Source organism: Callorhinchus milii, unplaced genomic scaffold, assembly GCF_018977255.1.
Source record: "Callorhinchus milii isolate IMCB2004 unplaced genomic scaffold, IMCB_Cmil_1.0 Scaffold6, whole genome shotgun sequence".
NCBI classification, from domain to species: domain Eukaryota; kingdom Metazoa; phylum Chordata; class Chondrichthyes; order Chimaeriformes; family Callorhinchidae; genus Callorhinchus; species Callorhinchus milii.
Window position 1 is genome coordinate 16,277,697 of NW_024704747.1, and position 13,954 is coordinate 16,291,650.

General features: G+C 43.9%; 1 protein-coding gene across 1 annotated transcript in view; it reads left to right on the forward strand.

The window, feature by feature from the left end:
• The first annotated feature begins 723 nt into the window (after nt 1-723).
• LOC103176837 (cytochrome P450 20A1) overlaps nt 724-13,954 on the forward strand; it is a 31,541-nt gene continuing 18,310 nt past the window's right edge. Inside the window, exons 1-5 of the mRNA XM_007890627.2 lie at nt 724-884; nt 3,519-3,568; nt 4,999-5,165; nt 6,381-6,526; nt 13,144-13,311. Coding sequence (XP_007888818.1) covers nt 813-884; nt 3,519-3,568; nt 4,999-5,165; nt 6,381-6,526; nt 13,144-13,311 — 603 coding nt within the window. The 5' untranslated portion in view covers nt 724-812. The remainder of the gene's footprint in view (nt 885-3,518; nt 3,569-4,998; nt 5,166-6,380; nt 6,527-13,143; nt 13,312-13,954) is intronic.

Genomic DNA, 13,954 nt, shown 5'->3' on the forward strand with positions numbered 1-13,954 from the left:
AGCTCTCATCCAGGACTTGATGTGCGACAGACATTCTGTCAGGACCTGTGGTCCTGGAGTCAAGGGTGGAGGCAGAGAGGTAGAGTTGGGTGTCATCCGCATACATGTGGAAGTTGACCCCATGTCTGCGGATGATCAATCCACGACTGGTTGTGGGACACTGCCGTGCGCAATTGGCTGCCGCATTTCGCCCACAAATATACAGTCAATTCACTTTACAGTATACTCTGAAGTGCTTTGAGACGTCTAGAAGACGTGAAAAGCGCTATATCAAATGCAAGGATTATTATTATGATGTCGCCATAGAGATATTGAAGAGGAAGGGACCAAGCACAGAGCCCTGAGGAACGCCGCACGAGACGGTGCGGGGGCCGGAGGAGAAGCCGTTTGTGGAGATGAAGTGGAGGCGGTGTGAGAGGCACAATCTGAACCAGTCAAGGACAGCGCCGTGAAGGTTGAGGTGAGAGGAGAGGCGGTGGAGGAGGATAGAGTTGGTCGACGGTGTCCAAGGCGGCAGAGAGGTCAAGGAGGCCGAGGCGGCAGAGGTAAGATAAGCAGTTAAGGTAAGATAAGGTGCTATATCAAATGCGGGGATTATTATTGTATCAAATGCAAGGATTATTATTATTATTATTATTATTATTGGGCTGGTAGTGGGCGACTTTGGGCTGCAATGCCTTGTGAGTGCTGGCGCCCCTGGCGGGGGCTGTGCGCAGTGCAGGCGGCGCTGTGGCTGCTGTTGAGGTGGTTGAGGCGGCGGCGGCGGCGGCTCTGGAGCAGCGGCTTCTCTCGGTGTCGCTCACACACACAAAATGCTGGACTTCGCCATTTTCGCCATCACCTTCGTGGTGTTCCTCATCTGCGCTGTGCTTCACCTGTACCCGGTAAGAGCGAGAGGCGAGGCCGCGGCGCCAGGGCCCGGTGTGGGCCCTGTGAGGGCCCGAGAGGCCGCTCCCAACAACACGGTTTGTGTACAGGACACCTCTTGTAATTATAACCTCCTATTTGCAACTGCAAATGCATTAAAAAAACACAGCTGCTGCCCCCCCCCACCCCCCCCCTCCCCTCCTCCCCCATTAAATATAACGTCCGGTTGCCTTCATTATTGAAGTCCCATTGGTTATCAGCACTAACTGGATTTCCCCCCTTTGTTGTTGTTGTTGTTGTTGTTATTACTATGTCTCGGTTTAAGTTCCGTTCAGGGACGTACCGCAAAAGTTTCATTTTCGCCCACGCAACACGCAGTCCGCTTTACGCCGTGTCCCGCGGAGGCGCTCGGGAGACGTCTCGACGACCCGAAGAGTTTCTGTGTCAAATGCAAGGATTGCGGTCGTCGTTCAACTCAAACATGGGGTGAGAAGGAAGGGAAGTGTCAAGAGAAGCCAAGTTTACAGGTGTTTCCCCCCTCCCCACCCCACCCCACCCCACCCCGGCTTGACATCTCCCTCTCCCATCTGGGTCCAAAAAGTGATGGGATGAATCAAGCGAGAATACAAAGTAAGGGAACAGGTAAGGAGGGACCTTCCCAACTGTTGGGATGATACCGGGGCTCAATACAGTATCCTTCTTGCCTCGTATTCTTAAAAAAAACAGGTTCAGTGGACTTCAGAAAAAAAGTTAAAACACAGCACCGAAGAGTTTAATATAGTAATAAATAATCCTTGCATTTGATATAGTGCTTTTCACGTCTTCCAGAAGCCTCAAAGCGCTTCAAAGGATATGCTGTAAAGTGAATTGACCGTATATTTGTGGACCCGCCCACAGTTTTGTGGAATTTTGGAAAGAGAAAGTAAACTTAGTTATATTAAATATAACTTTAATGAAACAATTATTTGGTTAATGTCACTATATGTTTTCTTGGTACCAGTTGGAATTAATTGCAGTGATTGGTATGTGTATTTTGGGAAAATTTAAACTCGGTTTTGAACCAAGCAAACAGGTAACGAAGCAAACAAAGTCCAGCATAGGAAGGCTAATGCCATGTTGGAGGAAGGCTAATGCCATGTTGGAGGAAGGCTAATGCCATGTTCGAGTTCATTGCAAAATGGTTAGAGTACAAGAGTAGGGAAGTCTTGCTGCAGTTGTATAAGGCCTTTGTGAGACCGGACCTAGAAAATTGTGTGCAGTTTTGGTCTCCTTATTTAAGAAAGGACATACTCCTCTTAGAGGGGTTGCAGCATAGATTCACTAGGTTGGTTCCTGGGATGAGGGGTTGACCTATGAGGATAGGTTGAGTAAACTAGGCCTATATTCTCTAGAATATAGAAGAATTAAAGGTGATCTTATAGAAACCTTGACAGGGTAGATGCTGTGAGACTGTTTCGCCTGGTTGAAGAATCTAAAACTAGGGATCATAGTCTCAAGATTAAGGGTCAGCCTTTTCGAACTGTGTTGAGGAAACATTTCTTCACTTAGAGGGTAGTGAATTTGTGGAATTCTCTACCCCAGAAGGCTGTGGATACTCAGTTCTTGAACATATTCAAGATTGAGGTTGATAGATTTCTAAAGGATAGAGGGATTAAGAGATATGGGGATAGGGCGGGTAAATGGAATTAGGTTAGAAGATCAGCCATTAAATGGTGGGGCAGACTCGAGGGGTCAAATTACCTACTCCTGCTCCAACATCTTATGGTCTTATGGTAACCTGTTGGCTTCCAGCACTGGTGGTCTGTGCCACAAAGTGAAGCCATATGTTTTTCCAATGAAATTCTCAACATAATGAGTTATCAATCCAGTGGTGGGAGGAAGTTATATTTGATACTTGTTTTCTCGCTGCTATTATTGTGCACCTTCTGGAAGGGCAGTTGCCTTCCCGTTCATGTGACTAGATTTATCGTATTACATAAAACAAAATGTTTGGAAACTACCAACTTTTTTTGAATATATTTCAGTCTTAGTTTTCAAGGATAGGATTGAGAAAGTAAACTTAAAAAANCTTTCTGATCACCAAGGTAGCAGAGTAAGAATTTAGAGTTGCCAATGACAATTTCAGGACTCTCCACCAGGAAGTATTTGTTTACACAGAGGATAACTTACGCACAGTAACAGGGTTACCAGGAAATGTAATAAGAAGCTTCTTGATGTGATAGGAGATGATTGGGTGGGTATTCTGGAAGAATGAGATCAAATGGGCTGAAGGGCCTTCTTCATTACAATTGTTTTGTGGAAACTCCAATTATTTGCCCCCTCTAATGATCCCTTATACTCCAAACACACTCTTCTCTAATTGAGGTAAGTGGGATCTCCTGGGAGCTGAACTCCAAGGCCCTTCTTTTTGACCATGCCTTTGGCCCTCCACCCTTCCTCTGCCACTCATTGTCTATCTTTAAAGCACATCTTGAAACAAACCTCTTTGACAACAGTCATTTCCCCCCTCTCACTTGCTCAGCGTATGATTCCATCATTATGAAGCGCTCTGAGCCCTTCTTCTATGAGAAGGGCTCTATATAAATGCAAGTTTTTATGGTTGTTATAACTGATTATTTTTCTAGTTGCTTATTATTTATATTGTTTTCCAGGCATCCAGGCAAGCATCTGGCATTCCAGGGATGGCTCCTACAGAAGAGAAGTGAGTGTCACTTCAGACTTCACATTTCCCTAATGAACTAATGAAGGAGCCCTTTTGAAAATCAATGCCAACTCATTTAGAAACTCATTTGGAGACCCAGTCAGCAAAGCAAATGGCCAGTTGTGAAATGTAACCATGCAACAAATTGCGAGGTTTCCTGGTTTGTGCCCTGCTCCCTCATAGATAATTAAGATTCCACTTTATTCATGTGTTTGCTCCTTATATAGATGCTTCTTATTTTATGAACAAACTAATTTTTCTCACACCTTATGGCATTGGGTTGCTCACTGCTCAGGGGAAGGGGAAAGTGCCATCAAGCGAAAGGGCAAACCCACGCTTTTCAGTTGTCTGGTTAGCAATCTGTGCCATTCCTCCGTGATTTGAGGGGAATAATAATAATCCTTGCATTTGATGTAGCACCTTGTGACTTTGTTAATATGTCTCAAACAGCTTCACAGGAGCGTTAAGTCAGACCCCACCTGGAGTACTCGTTTCGCTCACAAATATACAGTCAATTCACTTTACAGTCTATTCTGTGAAGCGTTTTGAGACGTCTAGAAGACATGAAAAGCGCAATATCAAATGTAAGGATTATTATTATTACTGCGTTCAGTTTTGGGTACCTCAGGAAAGATATATTGGCCCTGGAGGAGGTGCAGCGCAGATTCACCAGAATGTTACCAGGCCTAAAAGGGTTAAGTTATGAGGAAAGGCTGCATAAACTTGGATTGTATTCCCTTGAGTTTAGAAAGTTGACGGGTAATTTGATTCAGGTCTTTAAGATGATAAAGGGATTCGATAGAGTAGATACAGAGAAGCTATTTCCTCTGGTGGGGGAGTCCAAAACAAGGGCACAAAATCTTAAAATTAGAACCAGGCCATTTAAGAGTGAAATCAGGAAGCATTTTTTCACTCAAAGGGTGGTAGAAATCTGGAATTCTCTCACCCAAAAGACTGTGGATGCTGGGTCCATCCACACCTTCAAGAGTGAGGTTGATAGATTTTTGGTAGGTCAGGGTATTAAGGGATATGGGGAGAAAGCGGGAAATCGGAATTGAAAGGATTAGTTGAGGTACAGATCAGCCATGATCTAATTAAATGGTGGAAAAGGCTGGAAGGGCTGAATGGCCTTCTACTGTTCCTATGTTCCTATATATTGACTCTGTATTTGTAGATACACGCGGCAGCCAATTTGAGCATAGCAGTTCCACAGACAACCATGAATTGAGTGACCAAGTTTATTTGGGGCATTGTGGCCAGGTTACCGGGAGAAACTCAATCAAATGAGATGTTGCTTCATTATAAATTTTTGTTTTGAGCAGAGGTGCAAGATTGGCAGTTCCCTCATTTACTCCTGCGTAATCTCAGTAGTTAAGTGACACTATTTTAGTTTGTAAAATAGCTACTGTTTTGTTTTATCCTCCCTTCAGGGATGGAAACCTACCAGATATTGTGAACACGGGGAGTCTTCACCAGTTCCTGGTTAGCCTACATGAAAAGTATGGATCAATGGCTTCTTTCTGGTTTGGACGAAGGCTGGTGGTTAGTTTAGGCTCCGTAGACCTCCTTAGAGAACACATCAACCCAAACCGAACCTGTAAGTACCCCTAGCATTTGAGTGTTGCTGCCGTTAACGCTGAGCTCTGCGCACAATTGCTACTGTTCAGTTTTGTATACAGTCTGCTCTGTTCAAGGTTTTTTCCCCATTCGTCAGCTGCACGTTCATGCATCCAGAATAATGGGTGATCTGATAAAGCGATCAAAGGCATTTTTATCAAGAGAATAATTGGGTGATCAATGGTGACAAACCACAAAATTCTATATTGGGAAAATAGACACCTGAATTGAACTGGTGTGCAGTGTATTTGAGGGTTGCAGAGAGAATATTGGATTGGCTGTTAATAAATTGCAAGCTGTGATCTGTCTGTTCATGGAGTTCAGAAGATACCATGGACTGGTGGTTTAGGAACAGATTGTGAATGTAATTGGAACATGCCTTTGACCTGGTCTCCACTGTGACAAAAGGCAAGTGGTACTTTCTGGGTTTTTTTGTTCTTAAAGGATATGATTGGTACTGGTGATGTTGAGGGTAAAAATTTCTTCCAACATTCAGGTTTAGTCTTTTGGGAAGCAAAAGTCCTGTGGCTCAGTGGTTAGAGCACTCGCTTTGCAAGCGAGAGACCTGAGTTCATTTCCAGGCAGAGGGCGAAACCTTGGGCAAGTTTCCTTACTCCACACAGAGCCTAATAATAATCCCTCCAAAACCCAAAAACAATAATAAATTGGTCATTTTCAATCTACGACTGTTTGTGGGACATTGCTGTGCGCAATTGGCTGCCGCGTTTGCCCACAAATATACAGTCAATTCACTTTACAGTGTACTCTGTGAAGCGCTTTGGGACGTCCTTCCGACGTGAAAAGCGCTATATCAAATGCAAGGATTATTATTATTATTATTATTATTATTAAATGGTTGTAGCTCGAATATTAATCAATGGCCTTCACGTTCCCATGGTTTATCATTGCCAAATACCTTTTTGCTATTTGTGACTGGTGGGAGGATGGCAACACCTCTCCGTGTTGTTCGGAGTCCCTGGCGTTGTGGTACTTGCACTCTATGGGGCGGCAGTATGAAAATGGTGGGAGTGCAGGCAAGCCTCACCAGGCACTGGCATTAATGCTGCAGTGTTGAACCTAGGCACCTGAACCAGTCATCAAAGTCAGCCACTCAGCTACTCTCCGTATTGCGTTGAAACTGTAAGCTGTGCATTTTTTGTTAACATTTCATCCCATTTCGTTCTTCCATGTACAGCTGATCCATTTGAGATGATGCTGAAGTCACTGCTGGGATACCAGTCTGGGTTTGCAGGAGATGCTGTTGAGAGTCATTTGAGGAAGAAGGTTTATGAAAGCGCCGTGAACAAAACCATTCAGAGTAACTTCCCACTGATGCTGAAGGTAAGAGTTCTTCCATTCTGTATTGCTGCATTAAAATGTCACTCAAGGTACAGTGCTTCCCAACTGTTCCATTCAAGATGCTTTGAGGAAATTCTAAAGCCAGGTTTCCCCAACATCACTGGTTCTAAGAAACAATGCATCAAAAAGTGTAGATAACGTACTGTATATTAGATTAGAGAACGTCCCCACCTCTAAAACGTGATTATATATATATGTATACACACACACAACTTGCACTTATACAACAACAACATTACATTTCACTTCCCAAGGCGTTGGATAGTCAGTGTTTCGGACCTGAGCTGGGGGATCAGGATTGGGGAAGGTTTAGGGCGGTGGGGGGAAGGAGGGTATCGAAAGGACAGTCGAAGAGGGGGGGCCTTGAGATGTGTCTTGAAGGAGGCAAAGGAGGGGGCGAGGCGGAGGGACTGCGGGATGGAGTTCCAGAGGGTGGGGGCAGAGTGGCTGAAGGCCCGCCCGCCAATGGTAGGGGGTGGGCGAGGCAGGGGATGTGAAGCAGGCCGGAGACCGCTGAGCGGAGGGAGCAGGCAGGTTGGTAGGGGGTGAGGAGGTCGCGGAGGTCTGCATATAGTGCCCTCCATGCAGGGTAGCAGGGTATATTGTAATATATTACCATTACAAAATTTTCTGTGGCTAAATGTACATATATTCCTTCTCCTTTCATACTTGCTTGGGGTCTAACCCGGTCCTTGGAAAGGGTCTTAATGCAAGTTGTGTGTGTATGTGTATATATATTATATGTATATATATGTACACATAGTGGACATGTCTATATACAATATATTTGCAAGCAGTGTTTTTTAAAAAATTCTTCCTGATGTTAAGGAGATTCACGACTATAAACACCAGCACGGACGAGTTGGTAGAGTGGTCTGTTTCTGTGCTATATAACCTATGTATATCGAGGAGAAGGTCAAAAAATTTATGAAGGTGTTTTCACTCTCCTCTCGGCCAGGGTTTCCTTCAGGCCATTCAGCAAGTACATCAGTCCATCTCCAAATGGAAATTGTGTGCTCCAAGATGTCAAATGTCTACTTCCAGCCCAGGGAGGTGACTGCAATGTGAAATCTAGTTTATTAACATTATCTGATCTTTTTAATTATTGCAGTTGGATTAAACTAACCCCGGGGTCTATACATGTCTGGAATGTCTCACATTGAATCACTGGCTGCAGTGTGAAGCTGCAATCTTAAAGATCTTTGTGGCTTAATTTAGATTATTTTATCAGCTTCATATGTGCTTTATTAATAATGATCCATGCATTTGATGAAATCCTAGAACATTGAAATGTCTCAAAGAGCTTCACAGTCGATGGGTTATTCATTTTCCGCTCCAAGCCTCTCCATCTCATGCAGAGGTTTGCACCTTCTCTGGCTCGGAAGATGCACTAAAGATCATTGGTTCTCTAAAGTCAGCTAATAGAGAGGGCTTGGTGACAGCCCTGACAAAACTTGCGGTCTGACGCCCCTCCTTTAATCTACCTTTCTGCACCCACCTGCGCTGTGTTGCCATCAACCTTCTTTCATTGATTCTTTTGAAAATAAATTATATTTTTGGATGATTTGTGAATATTTTTAAGACCCAGTGTTAGGTCAGGAATTATGCAAAGTGAAACTCTACTGATTCTGCCAGAGCAATGCAACTTTTAGTCAATCTTAAAAGGTCACTGCCCTCCGTTCCACACCTGCCATCATGTCGTCTTGCCGATTCCTCACCCTTTTGAAGGAATTTGATCCCCTTTGCCTTCTTCTGGGTACACTGTTCCACAGGTACTGAAGTGGTTATTCAAGTGATCCTTGTGAGTTGTCAGCAGGGTATTCAATAGGATAAGGGATGGGAGGTTGGCAATTGTGCCAGATTTTGTCCTCATCTGATGTCCACCAGCTCAAGCGCCTTCAGCAAGGGTATCTGGCCAGCATTCAGAGGCCCAAATTTCAGCTATTTCAGCCTTTCAGACCGTTTTATCTAAAAAATTAAAATTGTACATTTCTGAAATTTCTTAGTTTGCTGGCTGTTTCTCTACAATTCTTAAGGAGAACTGGCTACCAAATTAAGACTGAATCTTAAGAATTTTATATAACGAGACAAATGGCTGTGTGTGTATTCAATCCTTGCTCAGTAGAGGACTACGCGCTCCAGAGCCAGGAGTTAAGTGTGTAAAATGGGTAACGTTTTCAGAACCATCCTCTACAGGCAACTTGAGTCATTTGATTTGTACGTTTCTTCTTTCTCTGAATGAACGTTAAGCAGATTCAGTTTCCAGACCGGTGAACTTGTCAAGGTCAAGTAGTTCCTTGAGGCTGCTTTACACAAATGTGGCTATGGCAGTTCTTGTTGCACAGCCTCCTCAGCAATGCCAACTGTCCGGAGCCTCTTGGTTATTCACGGTGTAGACTCTTCAAAAGAAACAACTTGCATTTTTATAGGGCGCTTGTATGTCAAAATATCCAAATACTTTCAGTAATTATTATCACTTGCATTGCTTGTTTTTTTACAGGCAAACACTGCACTCAGTTTGCGTGCAGCACAGTCCAACAACAGCGACATAGACAATGACTGATTGATCTGGAAGATCGTTAGCCAGAACACTGGGAGAAACTCCCATTTCTTTTGAAGTTGTCAAGGGATCCTTAGAGTCTTACCTGAAGAAAAGGGACTTTGTTTTCATTTCTCATCTGAAGGATGGCAGTTCTGACAATACGTCTCTCCCATTGGGGCTTGAGCCTACAGTCCAAGCTGAGACTCCAGTCCAGGGAGAGCTCTACATTGTCAAAGGTGCCATACTCAATTGAGACGTTAAACCAAGGTCGCATCTGCCTGTTCAGGTGGATGTTAAAGACCCCATGCACTACTCAAAAAAATAAAAGGAATCTCTCCTGATGTCCTGACCAACATTCCTCCTGATTAATTGTTCATGCACTGAATGTGGGTCTTGTGGGCCTTGCAGTGTGCAAAATGACGGTCACTATAAAGGTAGAAGTACCCTTGGAAGTGCTTTGAGCCTTTTTGATGTCATAGGTGGAATATCAAATGCAAATTATATGTTATTGTTACTGAACATTCATGTCAGTCTATACTGTGCTTCTAATATGGGTCTTGGACTAAGCTCACACCATCTGTCAGTGTGCCAGTAGAATGATCTCAGCATAGCTGGAAAGCAGCCTGAATCAGTGCCCCACATTCACTTTGATGTTCTGTTTCATGGAGCACTCCAGCAAAGATTTATAGTGTTATTTCTGAGCCTAACCCCAGTCTTTATCAGACAAGCATCAAGATCAATCTCATTTGTCTTTTTCAATTCCACAGTTTATACCACCAATGAAATGAAAGGTTTAAGTCGACCATTGAAAGAGTAGTGTATATTTAGACATTTCACCTTCGGGCTAGTGCTGAGCTTTGAACTGAAGCCAGTGAGTGTTTAATTTGGGAATCCTCCATTATCCCCACTGAGCCAGAGCATGGAATCAATGAATGACTCAGACAATGACATTCCTACAAGATTATCGGATGGGAGTTTTTCCTTTCTTCTGCCAAATGTAATGACTCCTCCTGGCTAGGCTGAACATGTAAAGTTGCACATAAATTAAACAATTTACCTGAGTCCCATATGCTTGTCCAGGTGGACATAAGTTTCTCCTGATTTCTGCCCAATGATCCTCCAGATCAGTTTTTCCTTCATCTTGTGGGAACTTGCTTTATGTAAAATGGCTTTGACATTTTCTTACTTTTGTGATTGCACTGAGAATCTGAAGGGTGATTTCAGCACCCTATTAAGTAAATAGCAATGGTTCCAATGTTAGATTGGAAAAGCTTTCAACTCCGCCTTAGATATATCATTGTCAATACCAAGGAACACATTATTTTTCCACTGTCCTCAAAGATCCAGCAGTTTCTGAATCATAAAGTTAGAAGTGCCCTCAGCCTTCAGGTCAAGCCACAATCCTACATCCGACCCCTTCACTGGAGGTGTAGAGTCCAGTAATTGCTGTGTCCCAGTGCACCCTGAGGATTCATCAATTGTCACAGAAACTAGGATATTTTGAATTCAGCATCTTACACATGTACTTAGGCAGAGATTTGACCCATGTTTGGCTGGGTTTCAGCATGATCTGGGAGCAAGAGCTCCTTCTCGAAAAACGTCATCATTTGAAGCCTTCTGACCGATCAAGACTTATGTGTACTTGTGAAGCGGTACAAGGCAGCAGCACACAAGGGGATCAGGATTTGTTACCTAACTGCTTGTTAGGTCAGGGTATTAAGGGATACAGGGCAAGGGCAGCTAATTGGACTTGAGGTACAGATCAGCCATGTTCTTATAGAATGGCAGAACAGACTCGAGGGGCTGAATGGCCTACTCCTGTTTCTATGTTTCTAGGATACTGGAAGATTTGAATCAGTTCAATTCGGAATCCCATAAATTACGTGCACACTGTGTGGTGTTCTGGCAAGGTCACACCTCAACGACGGTACTCAATTTGCTCCGCTGTTTGTTCCTTTCACCCAATAGAGAAGGATGCTTAAGCCTGGCGGCAATTGTTGTGGTGCTTGATTTTTGTTCCGCAAAGACTATATATATAAGTGGAGTATTGAAACAGGTATCCAGTACCAGCTCCCAGCCACCTGATGGCACTATGCAGACCCAGCAGTAAAATTCTGTTCAATACAATATCACCAGTGGCTCAACAGCTTTAAAGTGATACAGTACAAAATCTTTTCTAAATCAGATTATTTCTTTTTTCATGCCTCCTCTGTTCTATGCACCTTTACCCAGCTGAGAAAGCAAATGGGGGAGATGGTATTCTGAGAGCAGGACAAGCTTTCTTGGTGATGGGAAATGGTATGTGCGAGATTGGTTGTGTTGGTGACGGAAGAGTTGGTATTTGAGAGTGTGACAGGGACACTGGTATTAACAGGGAATGTTAGTGATGGAGGATATCCTACTCTATATGGTGACTATCGAATTCAAGATCCTTTCACTGGTTTTCAAATCCCATCATGCTGCCCTTGCACCTCCCTACCTATCTGACGTGCTTACCCCCTATTCCCCCACCCGCTACATCCACCCGGTTAGCTCCAGCCTCCTGTTCGTCCCTCGTCCCCTCCGCTTCACCATTGGTGGACGTGGCTTCAGCCTCTCTCCCTCAGTCCCTCCGCCTTGCCCCCTTCCTCCCCATTTTCATATCCCGTGTAAAGACCTTCCTTTTTCATCGTGCTTACGGTCACCTCCCCCCTCCCTCCACCCCTGGCTCGGGGTCAGACTCCGCCACTCGGGGTCAAGTGCTCCAGGACGCTACCCCGTGTGAAGGGCACTGTATAAATGCAAGTTGTTGCTGTTGTGACAATTGGTATTTGGAGAGCGGGTGTGGTGATAGCTGGATGAGGGTTGGTTGTGCTTGTGACTTAGGAGCCTGTGTTTTATCTTCCTCACTTTCGGAAAATGCCAACCCATAGCCACATGGCCATTGTGAGGGTAATTGCAGGTCAGCAGGTGAATGTTACCACTCTCTGATCAACAACAACAACGACTTGGATTTATATAGCGCCTTCCACGCCAGATGGCATCTCAGAGCACGTGTATCAGCTGTGAATGTTACCACTCTCCAGTCCCGAAGCATGTGAACGTTGCCACACTTTGGCAAGTTCCCCAATCACAGCACAAGTAATTGTTTGAGATAAGGAGTTAATCAATTACAAACAAAAAAGGGTAGGAAGTACCAATCAGTGCGCCATTAGCATATGTTTTTGAAAGACTATTTTTCATGATCATATGGCACAGATTTACAGGATTTCTCCAGCATGTGCGAGATTTGAGTCCTCAGTGCGGAAATGTGGCCAACTATCTAAATGGTTCCAATTTTATTCATACGTTAGATTTGTGAACTACACAATTTGCCAACTCTGGAAAACTGCCTGGATTTCTTTTGCTGTTAACCAAAATCCTATTATTTAATACGCTATTTTGCATTACATTTAGTGCTCCATGGCGGATCATTACTTGCAGCATACACTTCTTGAACATGCAAAAATCAAAGCTTCCTTCGTGGCCCAGTTTGGAACGGAACCATACAGACCAAGGACGTCCTGAACATGTCGTATAGCTTAGTCTGTTGAATTTGAGAATAGAAAGTTCTGAGTTTGAATCCTGGTGAATTCACTCTGCCCCTCACCCTTTTGAAGACGCATATTATGTTACCTTAAAAAAAATTAAGGTATGGCAGGCGACAGAGTTGATACTTAGAGGGCAAGGGGCTGGAAAAAATAAGTGCTTGGGGAGTGGGGGGAAGAAGTGTGTTAGTTACGTCTGCTTGTGTGTGCTTAGATGGTACAGGAATTTAATAGTAATGATAACCCTTAATAATAATCCTTACATTTGGTTGGGAAGATTTCAAGATCCTCTTTAGGACTAAAGAGCTTCACAGGATATTCTGTAAAATGGTGTGACTGTATATTGTGTGGAACAATGCCAAAATTAAAGCAAACCTGCCAAAGGCTTCTGAGACTCTGGTGATAATGAGGAGGAATTGTATTTCCACTCCAATACTCTTGTTGGAAACGTGTCCAATAAAAGATGTTTGCAATCCTTGTTTCTTCCTCAGCTCGCCGACGAGCTGGTATCAAAGTGGCTCTCGTACCCTGAAGCTCAGCATGTCCCCCTGTGCCAGCACATGTTAGGCTTTGCCATGAAGTCCATCACACAAGCAACATTGGGCAGCTGCTTTGAAGACGATCAACAAGTGATCAACTTTCGAAAGAACCACGATGCGGTGAGTCACCTTGTGGGTGGGGGATTATAATATTACGTGAGGGGAGAGCGAGACTGATTCCCCCCCGTCCCCCCATCTTTTTGTTGGTTTTCACCAATGAATTAATAGAAGCTGATATCATAGAAGCATTTTTAAAAAGAAAACAAGAATGGAGAAAGGTGGAGACAAACCTATTTAGCTGATATCTCAGCCAATCCAATCAGGTGAGCCAGCAAGCTTGAGCCAGCAGTCTCCCACATGGACAAAGAGCTTGGTGAGGTGGGTGGGAACATATCCTGAATATTTTAGATTGTGCGAGTGATTTGGTCAAGATACCTGGTTCCTGGAAGGAGAGAAAAGCAACTTAAATAAACCTTAGATTTTATATAGGGCCTTATCACATCGTTGAGGTGTCTCGATGCGCTTCACATGACGTAATGTAAAGTGGAATGACTGTGTATTTTGTGGATGAAACCCAGCAGCCAGTTTCGTGCACTCCAGCACACAGCCATGGAGTGAATGACCAATTTGATTTGGGGCATTGTTGGCCAGAACACCAGGAGAAATTCCCTTCACTTTTAAATGGTGCCATGGATTCTTTGATATGCATCTGAACGTGCAGACTCGGTTTAATGTCTCAACTGAAGGTTGGCACCTCCAACAG